This window comes from Sminthopsis crassicaudata, chromosome 3 (assembly GCF_048593235.1).
Source record: "Sminthopsis crassicaudata isolate SCR6 chromosome 3, ASM4859323v1, whole genome shotgun sequence".
Classification (NCBI taxonomy): domain Eukaryota; kingdom Metazoa; phylum Chordata; class Mammalia; order Dasyuromorphia; family Dasyuridae; genus Sminthopsis; species Sminthopsis crassicaudata.
Genome location: NC_133619.1, coordinates 16,366,458 through 16,378,112, shown reverse-complemented (window position 1 = coordinate 16,378,112; position 11,655 = coordinate 16,366,458). Strand labels below are relative to the sequence as shown.

The window sequence follows — 11,655 nt, the reverse complement described above, 5'->3', positions numbered from 1 at the left end:
TTGTTCAGAAAAGTATAAACGTTTTTAATAGACATTTTGTAACTAAAAAAAGGAATCCATGGCCGTAAGGTATTACACATATATTAACTTTAGGTTACTTCTGAATAAAAAGAGAGGAAATCCGCTCACATCCCATTCTCCTTGGCCTAAATCCACTCCCCTGGAATCCAGCCTTTAGGGGAACACAGGAGACTGGAGAGGGAATCACTACCAAGTTCATTGCTTCGCTCAGGGGAAAAAATCAGCTCTTGGCTTTTCCCTTCTTGGCAGGGAGCTGGCCCGTAGCTTCCAGGTACTTGTGGATGAGCTCCTCCTGGGTGGCGGGCAGGCACTGCTGGTAGCGGGAGTACTCCATCGTATATTCGCCTTTTCCCTGCAGGATGGAAAAGAGTACAAGGTCACCCCATACTTATTACAACTGTCATGGAAAGTCAGGCAAAAGTGAGGTCTGTCGCCCAATAACATTTATGTGCTTGTTGTGTGCCGGGTATAAAGGTGGGAACGAGTAGTGCTTACGGTCTATCAGAGGAAATACCATAATTAAATATAAAATATGCAAGGCAATTTGGGGGCAGCACTAACAGCTTGGGGGGCGGGGGTGAGAGGAGAGGCTGTGGATGCCGTGAGAATAGGGAAAACTTTCTAGGAGTTTTAAGTGAAAGGACAGACGCAGGACAATCCATTTCCCTTTTCTCCCTAAGACAGAGCGGAAGAGAACTTGCCAGGTGTGCTGGCACAGCCACTTTCCCAGGTCTCCTCTGGGGTGGGCGACCTGGCTTACCTCGGTGCATGACCGCAGTTCTGTGGCGTAGCCAAACATTTCATTTAGTGGCACCTGAAAGGCAAGGCAGGCAAGGTTTCAGTCCGGCTTCCAGAAAAACATCAAACAGAAAAGATGCTCCATTCACCTCCAGGGGGGAATGTTAGCGTCAGAGGAAAAAAACTGGATGCCCCCCCGACCAGGAACAACTTTCTGGGCGTAACCACCACTGACGTGATGCACTCTCCCATCTGGCCAGACTTGCCAGTCGTATATTTGCTGTTCAGCTCCGTGGGACTGAGTAGATCGGGGCCCCCCACACTGTCATGCCTCTCCCCTTTGGCCTCCTGGGTCAGCCGGGGCTGGAGCAGCCCTGGGAAGGCCCGAGCCCTCTCCTTTCCTCAGGAGGCCCTTGGGACAGTTTGAACCTTCTCTTCTCCTCAGGAGGCCCCTGGGGAGGCCAGAGCCTTTCCTCTCTGCAAGGGGTCCCTGGGGACGCCCAAACCCTCTCTTCTCTTCAGGGGGCCTCCTGGGAAGATCCCCTGATAAACAAGGGCAAGGGAAAGGCAGGGGCAAAAGAAGCGATCGTCACTCAGTTAATCCCAAGGCCCACCCTCCCAGGGAAGCAGCTGGACACACACACCCAAGCCAGAGACGCTTCCATGGCCTGGACACTATTCCAAGTCCAGACTCCCAAGATCCTGAGATCCCTGCAGGCCCCAAGCCCGCTGCCTCTTAGCTCCCAGCCCCTTGCCACAAGGTCTCCCTCATGGACACACAGAGGCAGGTCTCCAAGAGCCAGAAGGAGGTCTGGGTGAGCCCGTCACTGCCACGGATCTCAAGGCTCCTGCAGATTCTCCCTCCCCGGGATCTCCAAAGGAGCCAGCACTTACATCTGCGTACAAAGTGAAACAGTCCTCAGCGCCATCCTGGCCTGTGATCACTCCGTGGCGGCGGTTAATCCCAGCAATCACGCTGCCCTGGAACTCGTTGGGAGCTACCACCTCCACCGACATCACCGGCTCCAGGATGCACAGAGTGGTGTTTGCCAGGGCTGGGGAACAGAAGTCAGACTTAGCACCCATGGGCACAGAGGGCACGAGCGTGTGTCAGCGTCTGCCAGAACAGCAGAGGGAACGGATGTGTCCGCACCAACTCATTTCTACCCACTAGCCCAGCCCGGAGGCTGGTGTCCCTGACGGTTCTGCAGACTGCAACGTTTGACCGGACACACTTCCCTCCCTGGGGCTGGTTTCCCCAAAGGAGACACCAATTAACTGGGGCTTCCTTCTGACCTGAGCAATCTTTCCAAGCAGATACTCAGCCCTACCCATGGTGGGACCCAGGGCCGTAGAGCTAGGGGGCCTCCCCAAGGTCACCTGAGTCCCATCTCCAGGCATGAGATTCCCCAGACCACCCTGGGATAAGAACCAGGAGCCCACATGGGACAGCCCACTGTGCCAGACCCTTGGGGGTTCGAAGTCATCACAAAGTTCTTTCTTTTATCTCAATGAAATCATTCAATTTAATCCATTTTTTCTCTCCCAATTCTTATCACACATGAACAACAATTGCTCCTTCTGTCCCTGTTGGAGTAACTAAATCACACCTTTGGGTTTTCCCTTCTTAAAAACAACAACAACAACAACAAAAACCCCTTTTAATACACATTTCTTTATGAATCATGTTGGGACAGAAAAATTAGAACAAAAGGGAAAAAATCACATGTGTTGATTTACATTCAATCTCCTTGGTTCTTTCTGGATGCAGACAACATTTTCTGTCCAGAGTTCACTGGGACTGTCTTTGCCCCAAGTCTTTCATGGTTAATCACTACATATTCTTATTGTTACCATGTACAATGCTTTCCTGGTTCTGCTTGTTACACCCGACACCGGTTCGTACAAATCTTTCCAGGCCTTTTCTCAAAATCAGCTTGTTCATCATTTTTTAAGAGAATATTTCATCCATTACCTTCAAAGACCATGACTTATTCACCCATTCCCTGATTGATGGGCATCCACTCCTTTTCCGATTCTTTGCCACCACAAAAAGAGCCACTACAAACATTTTTGCACATGAGTCCTTTTCCCTCCTTTATGATTTCCTTGGGCTACAGACCCAGTAATGGCCCTGCGGGGTCATAGGTTATGCCTAGTTTTATATGGGCTTTCCTTTTTTTAAGCTAAATAATCCAACTTTTTTCTTTTTTTCTTTTACCTTACAAATAAATACTTTCATTATTCAACATAATAAATTGTTAATCACCAAGCAGATGTTTTTGGCTTTGTTTTTCTGGATGCAGATGGTATTTTCTATCTATAGTTTATCTGCCTTGGATAATCCACCTTTTTTTCACTTTTCTTCCTCTGAACCCGTTCCCTTCCATAAGTCACTTTGGAGACTTAAACATACCTCAAATTAAATGCATCCATTGCTATAACAAGAAGCCCATTTAAGGTGGTTGATTGGACACTAATGGGACCTCTGGGATCATTCTGAAAATGGTTTTTGTGCTAGTTAGTGAGGATGGTCTGCCTAAATCTGACAAGGTTACAGATCTCTTCTCAAACAGATCTTTTGACAACAGAAGGAATTTCAGTTCCTTCATGCTAAATTTCTTTCTTTGGGGGGAAAAGGGGATAGAGGGAGAGACAATAAGCATTTATTTAGCACTTAGTACCAGCCACATATCGGGCTAAGCACTTTACAAGTATCATATTATTTGATCTTCACAACCAACTTGGAAAGTAGGTGCTCTTTATTATCCCCCTTTTACAGCTATGGAAACTGAGGTGCACAAAGGTTACATGATTTGCTGAGGGTCATAAAGCTAGTGAGGCTGGACAGACCTTCTTAACTCTAGGCCTGGAGCTCTATCCACCACTTGCTAGCTGCAGGCAGGCATTAAGGTTAAGGGAGATAACATCAAGGCAAAAATCAAAAGCATTAAGGAAAACAACACTGGAAGGCATTCTTTCTGACCAAACAATCACATGGGTGAGGCTGCCTCCAGCCTCTTGGTCTTGGGCTGTACAATGAGGCACATGTCAGATGGGACCAAGTTAATTTTCCTTTCTTTGTGGCCAGACCAGATTCCCAGTCTTCATGTTACATTTCTGTTTGGGAAGAAGAAAACAAAGATAGCCCTTTTCCCCATCCACCATCACAAGCTCCCTGAAATCTGCCCAAGGTTAAGGAGGTGAACCCCAGGTTAAGAACTCCTGGCCAACCTCAAGGATCACAGGCTGGCGTCCTCCAGAGCACAGAAGGACCTTCCGAGGTGCCCAGTGCCTTCAAACAACCTCATTCGCAAGCAGGAAAGCACGTCACCAGCTACAATCTGCCAGCCTAATTGTGCTTGTGTTCTGTTCTCTAATTCAGAGCCCTCTGCCCAAGCAGAGCCCCATTTAGTCCAAATGAGAGGCTTTTACAGCATTTTTTCAAAGGCCTTCAATGTAAAAGGCAATTTCAGACTCCCAGGCTCTCTTTGATGATCCCTTAGAGGACCGAGTTCTAAACCCAGATAGGAGGATGAGGAAGAACAAAGGCCTGCTTGTGACTGATCTGCTGCAGACGGAGGAATGGCAGCCACATCGCCAGCTTTCCCTGGCTCTAAAAATAGCTGGGGTTTGGTTTGGTTTAATATGGACATGTTTTAAGCAGATGAAGAATTCCAACACCTTGGGAGAATGGCACAGTTCCCCAGAGCCCTTCCCCTCTCCCTCGGTCTCCCTTCCGATCCACCTCTGCCTTTGAGCCTTCTCCAGTCAGCCCCACTACATGACAAGGTTCCGATCTGTAACCGCCAGTTGGCAGCCATCGAGAAGGGAGCCAATGGCCCACCTGACATTGCCAGGACACGGGCACAGCAGGGACATCTTCAAGCCAAAGGCTGCAGTGGAGAATCTTGTGGGATGGCAGTGAGAGGCCTGATTTAAACCCAGGGAAACCCAGAAGGTCAAACCGCTCCCTGGACAAGTACTCGCCAGCCTAGCTGCTCTAGAAGGCTCTATGTATGATGAGGTAAAACCCAGGTGAGAAAAACAGATAATCTGCATGAGTCAACTAGTCAATCAAACAACAAACATTTACTAAGGGCCTACTGTGTGCCTGTGGCAGTATTCTGAAGATACAATCCAAAAGGAGGAGGATACCAAACAAACCCATGTGCACAAAGCAAGCTCTCTACTAGATAAATAGGGAATGAAGGAGAGAGAAGAGGCGCCAGAATTAAGAGGGCCTCAAAGAGCCTGTGACAGAAGGGATTTTATTTGGGACATAGAGGCAGCGAGGTGGCCACAAGGAGGGAAAGACTAAAATTTAAAATGTTAAGAAATTAATGTTAAAAAAAAAAAAAAAAAAAAAAACTTTTTAATACACAATTGGGAAATTTTTTTGTTTTACAAAACAAGTACAAAGATATTATTAAAAAAAAAATCAGAAAAGAAAATGGAGCCAGATGAATTTTTGCTTGTGGTCACTGTGAAGCCATGTGTTTGGAGTGAAGAATAACTATGACAAGATTTTTCTCTAATATCTTCCCATCTACAGCAATAAAACGTCACCTCTGAAGGAGATAAGATAGAATTAGTACTGACATGTAGTGACCGGTATGTTAGCTCTAAGTATTAAGTAGGAGATGGGTAGTGAGGAAACTGGAAGAACTGGAATTTTCACATTGGGTTTTTGGGTTATTTTCCTAGAACAGTGATCATCTCTCAATGACTAAGCAGGGGAGAGGAGGAAGAAAACAGCTATTCTGAATGAGCAAGTTTAAAAGGAGAGGAAAAGGTGGAGGAAAAGACATTTAAGATGGACTTTGTGTGTGGGCCTCCGTCTGCTAGAAGCACTCGTATGGGGGCTCTTCACAAGCGCTCCATCTGTGGGGTGACCGTCTAGTCACGCAGACATATGGATGTGTGCATGTATGTGTAGATGTGCTTGCCTGCACAGAGATTTTAATGATCCAGAAATGATCTTCCTCAAACAGCTAGTTAACGTTGACGGCTACTTGGGGACATTTTTTCCAACATGTTTATTCAGCGCAGAGTAGCGGAGGGAGCTGGGAGTGAAACCAGGGAGGCCTCCTCAATTCATGTCCTTCCTGACAAATAGTTTTCAGGTGACCCTGGGCAAGTCTGGGTCAGGGAGTTAAACATACAGAAACTCTTGGAAATGTTTAAGAAAATAAAACATAATGTGAATTTGTGGCCTTCTAAATCATTGTTCAGCAGAGTTTGCTATCACTGCTCTAGGCAAAGCCCTAAATCCGAGCTGATGAGAAGCTGCCCCATTGCACCACAAGTCTGAGCCTTACTCCCTTAAAAGGATAAGGATTTTAAAAAACTTTAAATATAATGCAGCTAGATGTTGATGTAATCCCTTCCCTATAAGGAATCCAATCAATTTTTAGCTAATAATAATTGAGTGGTGCATAATTTTCATTTTGAAAAAAGTAATTTGTTTTCAACACATTGCTCTCAGGTAAAGGGCCGAGGCTTGATTCACAGCTTTGGATTTACTAAAGAAACTCTGTGAGAACTAAATCCACCTACGTTAAACATTGCTTGAATATCACACAGTCCTTGAAATCTGGCATTATTATAAATAAAATGTACAAAGCATTTCTTTGTTCTATTGATGTGAGCATTTCCAGGTTTTCTATCAGCAAAAGGCCTTGGGCTACTGCCTGTCTTGGTTGTGAGTGCTTTCTAGAATATCTAAGATTTCAGCTTCAATTTTTTAAGAGGAAAAGATGAGTTGGATGCTCTTAAACCAAGACCTGCCATTCACTTGAAGTTCGTAGCCCTCAAATCTTCTTGTAGTGGCAAAGAATTGGTGATCAAGGAGGCGCCGGCAGGGAAGAATGACTAAGGAAATCCTGGGATGGGAAGGGAATGGAATGCTACTGTGCCTTAACAAATGACAAAAGAGACGATTTCAGAGAAGCCTGGAAGACCGGGAAGACCGGCATGAACGGATTCAGAGCGAAGCGGGCAAAGGTGAACGATGACAGTATTGGAAAGCAAAGAATTCTGAAAGGCTTAGGTTCTTAACATCTTGCAATGGCAAGGTTTTCACAAATCCAGGTACTCATAATGACACATGCACACACACGTTTCCAGATAGGGCAGACTGAGACTTTTTTAGACATAGACGGCTACAATGCCGGAATTTGCTTTGAATAAATTTTTATATTTTTAACAAGATTTTTTTTTTTTATTTTGATTTTTCTCCCAATGACTATGGAGAGAGAATAAATGTGTGTTTTTTTGTTTTTTTTTGTTGTTTTTTGAGGCTGGGGTTAAGTGACTTGCCCAGGGTCACACAGCTAGGAAGTGTTAAGTGTCTGAGGGTGGATTTGAACTCAGGTCCTCCTGACTTCAGGGCTGGTGCTCTATCCACCGCGCCACCTAGCTGCCTCCAATAAACTGATTTTTTTTAAAAAACCATATTTACAACACTCAGAAGAAAAGCAATAATCACTTCAAAACAGGATGTCTTAAAAAAAACCAATCTCACCAAACTCCCTCTCATCTCCTTTTTAAAAAAAACAGGGTTACTGGACAGAGTTACAAAGAAAAACCACAAACATCACATCCATGACATCTGACAAAAGCCCTTCATATTTTTTTGGAAAAGCTGGTAGTTCTGTAGATCTGGAATGTTCCATAACCTAAGCAAAAGGGGAAGGATCAATGGACTGAGCTCACCTAATGGCCTCTAGTGAAGTGAACCAGGGATTCATCAGCCCAATTCTGGTCAACACCAATTAAGCCACCTATGAAATGCTTATTAAACGTGCAGGGGATGCGAAGCTGGGGAAATGAACCCAAACGGCAAAACTGGGATCCCAGAAGACCTCAAGAGGCTAGAAAGATGAACTGCAACTAAGATGAAGCAATTCAGTGGAGCTCCTGGGATTCCAGAAGGAAGATGGAGGAGTCAGGAAGGCAGAGTTCACCTGAAAAGGATGCAGGCATTTTCTTAGCCAACACCACTCTGATGAGCAGTGGATTCAGACCCGAGGGTGCCGTCAGCCTTGCTGTGCAGCCTCTGCCTGGGTCAGAAGACAGCAGGAGGCCTGGGGAGCCTGAGAGCACAGTGACAAGCCAGAATGCACCCAGAACAGTCAGAGGGAACACAAAGGGCCTAACAACCACTAAAGGAAGTGGAGACAGATGGTCTGGGAAGAAAAGGAAGCCTAAATAAAGAGAGCCGACTTGAGGAATCCCAAATGTTGCAATACAAACATGGGATTAGCCTCCAAAGACAGGACTAAAACCAGGGGTTGCAGAAAGGTAAATTTTAGCCTCTCCTAAGGAGAATTTCTCATGATTGGAGGGTTAAGGTCAGACAACCACTTGCACAACTCAGAAAGGGACAGAATAGAGTTTAAACTTCCTACAGATACAGGAGCAGCTAGGTGGCACAGTGGATAGAGCGCCAGCCCTGAATTCAGGAGGACCTGAGTTCAAATCTGATCTCAGACACTTAACACTTCCTAGCTGTGTGACCCTGGGCAAGTCACTTAACCTCAGCCTCAGGAAAGAAAAAAAAAATTAGAACATGACCACCAGTAATTTATATGAAAGATGCTTTTTTGAAGTTCTGACTCTTCTTGCCTCATATTCTATGTCTTTGCACAGGTAGATTTTTTCAATTTTTAAAAACTATTTTACTATGACATATTTGCAACCAGCTAAACACATTCAAGGTATTATCAGAGAGGTAAAGCTTATGATCAGGAAGAAAGTAAAATCTCTTACTAACCTCAAAAAGGCATACCTGTGCCTTTGCACAGGTAGATTTTTTTGTTGTCAAAAGCAAGAAACATCTAGATGAGTTAAGAGAGCTGGGGCTTTGCTGTTTTTCACTAGGACTCAACCCTCTCTTGCCACCTGCGACAGTGTACATGATTCAACAGTGCATGATTCAACAGATCCATCTTACCTTGCTTAAGCGCACCTTCCCCAGCTCGAATGAAAGAGATTTCATTAGAATCCACCATGTGGTGTGCTCCATCTTCTACGATGAAACGTACCCCAGATATCCGGTGCCCTGAGAGGGGGCCTTTTTGACAAGCATCCAAGAACCCCTGAAAAAAATGGCAGAAGGGAGCGTGTAGGGGTAGGGGTGGATATACAGCCTCCACAGTGACTCATAACCCTGCCAAAAACCCCAGACACTCAGGGGTTTGAAAGTTGAGTGAAGAACATTACTTGGGCATAAGACTGCAAGTGAATAATGAATGAGATAATATTTTATAGCTCTATTACACAGGTATTACAGCAATATGAAAAGAAAAAGGGCTGCCATTTTTGGCGCCTTCCCTTAACAGTAATTACTTCATTTTTGCAGCCCATCCTAAGAGAACATTATTATGATTTCCCAATGAGGAAAACAAGGGAGAGAGAAATGAAGCTACTTCACATACTATTACAAAACCTCCATCAAAATTGAGGTCTCTCTATAGATCCCAATCCCTTGAGTATCATGCCGAGAATAATAGATCATGCCTTTAAATGGTCTACAACATCAATAAAGGCCAAAGTGGGGGAGATGATAACGTTAACCTGCCATTTCCTTAGAGCTGTAACAAAAGTATATTTCTATTAAGCTTTTTAAATTTTAGTTCTAAGTCATTAAAAAAATTTTTTTGCCTACTTGAAGCAAGCTACTGAACAAATAACAATGGAAGGATTACAAAGGACACAGAGGAAGGAAGGCAAAATGAGAATCCAGGAGTGTTACCTCTGTTCCCTAAATTATAACCTGTCAGCAAGGAGGAGAGAAAAACTTTGAAATTAAATAAGAAATAAAAATCACTTGCAACTTTAAATTCTACCCTAAAGCAACAAAACAGCAAATGTCCATGAGACTAAACATACATAATAATCTTTCAAGATAGAAGGAAAAATTTCAATTTTTAAAAACTATTTTACTATGACATATTTGCAACCAGCTAAACACATTCAAGGTATTATCAGAGAGGTAAAGCTTATGATCAGGAAGAAAGTAAAATCTCTTATTAACCTCAAAAAGGCATGAATTTATTGGCCACATGGCCACACAATTAAAGAACAGAAATTCCTTAAATCAAATGAGAAATCGAAAGGTCAGCTCTAAGAAGAAAGCTATAATTAAGGCAAATAAGTTAGAGAGGAATGAAAAAAGATGTTAAGGTCGTCAGGCTGGTGTTTTAACAAACCAAAATGAATTTTCTCACCTTTTCTATGGCAGGAATAAACTGCTTTGGGATATTTGTCCCAAATGTGTTATCTACAAATTCCAGCTTGGTGTAGTTCTCAGGTTCTAGAGGTTCTAAGACGCCTGTCACTTTCCCATACTGGCCAGCACCACCAGATTGTTTCTTATGAGTAAAATCGAACCTGTAAATGAAATAGCGAGAAGCACAAAAGTGGCTGTATTATTTCATATTTCAATGGACTCCAAGATAACATGGCCACACCCTTCTCCCTCTGTTCCTCAAGGGAGATTCCTTGCCAATGCTCTTCCATGGATCCTCCACAGAGAATCGGCCCAGTGCTCAGTTTTCCTCTAATACCTTTCGGTGCCTCTGGGGCAGTCCCCCAGCCTCATTCACTCTTCTTAGCTGTTCCTCCACAGGATTTTTTTTTGTCTTAAATTAGGGAAATTTCCGCCACATCTCTCTTTCCATCAGAAAACACAAAAAGGTCCTTGGACTAAAATTTTATACAAGTCAGCCCAAGTGGGCTCTCTCTCAAACTCCCAAAAATTAAATTTATAAAGTAAGGAAGGAAAACAAGATGAAGAGGTAAAACAGGAGGTACCTTCAGACGGGCGGGCGTGTGGTGGCTCAGTGGCCAACCCAACGGGGATTGTAACGGGAAAATAAAGAAGCAAGACCAGAGGGCCACAGGGTAACTCGAGGAGTGTGGCCCGGTCCTGGAAACACAGGGCTGGGCTGCTGACGCTCCCAAGGGGCTGCAGCTGGCCTGGAAAGTTGAGGACAATCAAAGGGAGACAGAGTTGCCTTTTACAGCTCCACTGAGAATAGGAAAACCCAAGAAGGGCGAGGCCTGCTGCTTGGGGTGGATGGGATGATGTCAACAGCCAGCAGAGCAGGAAGGTTGCTCAATTCACATTTTACTACTGTTTGTTCTGCCCCAAAGAAGTACCTTTGGAAAGGGCACAACCAAAACACTCCCGAGAACGGCCCCAAAACTCTTCCCCCTTTCCCCATAACAGCCCTTACCCTCCTCTCTCTCGAGTCCCATGGTACCACTAATCTTGGCATTTCTACCTCCATGACATTTCTCACCAACGTCCCCTTGTCCCCGGACCGCAGCAAACGGTTCCTGCCTCAACGCTCTCCCCACTCCATCCTCCATTACATCACTGGAGATTTTCCTGAAGCTCATGCCCACCACAAACTCCAGGCTCCCCCATTTCTATTTGGCAAGAGCATCTTTCTACTCTTCTTCTAGGTCCCACTCCCCACGCCCTCTGACTGCGCCACACCGACCACCTGCAGCCCCCGACTCCCGGGCCCTTTGGCTGACCGTCCACCACATTTGGTGAGCAGTTAGGGGGTGATCCAGGACAAGTCACCTGTTGGCCTCAGTTTCCATCTGTAAGGTGAGCTGCAGAAGGAAACGCCAACCCACTCCAGTATCTTTGTCAAGAAAACCCAAATGGGGTTTCAGAGAATTGTGAAAAACAACAACAAATCCGGAGTGCTGTTCCTTCTCATCTTCACCTTCAGCCTTCCCTGGCCCATCTGGCTCAAATCAATCTGCAGGAGGCCGAGGCCTTTTTCAGTTCCGACTCCCCTCTCTTCGCACCCCAACATTCAGGCCAGCCCATCATTAAGTACTCAGTGAATGCTTAGCACCCCACTGACTGAC

At 45.0% G+C, this 11,655-nt stretch overlaps 1 protein-coding gene across 1 annotated transcript in view; it reads right to left on the bottom strand.

Annotated features, from left to right (window-relative positions):
* GFM1 (G elongation factor mitochondrial 1) overlaps positions 1 to 11,655 on the bottom strand; it is a 45,808-nt gene continuing 34,153 nt past the window's right edge. The window contains exons 14-18 of the mRNA XM_074298081.1: positions 9,993 to 10,155; positions 8,717 to 8,861; positions 1,654 to 1,814; positions 782 to 835; positions 1 to 373 (exon numbers count right to left, since the gene is read on the bottom strand). Of these exons, the coding sequence (XP_074154182.1) occupies positions 242 to 373; positions 782 to 835; positions 1,654 to 1,814; positions 8,717 to 8,861; positions 9,993 to 10,155 (655 nt within the window). The 3' untranslated portion in view covers positions 1 to 241. The remainder of the gene's footprint in view (positions 374 to 781; positions 836 to 1,653; positions 1,815 to 8,716; positions 8,862 to 9,992; positions 10,156 to 11,655) is intronic.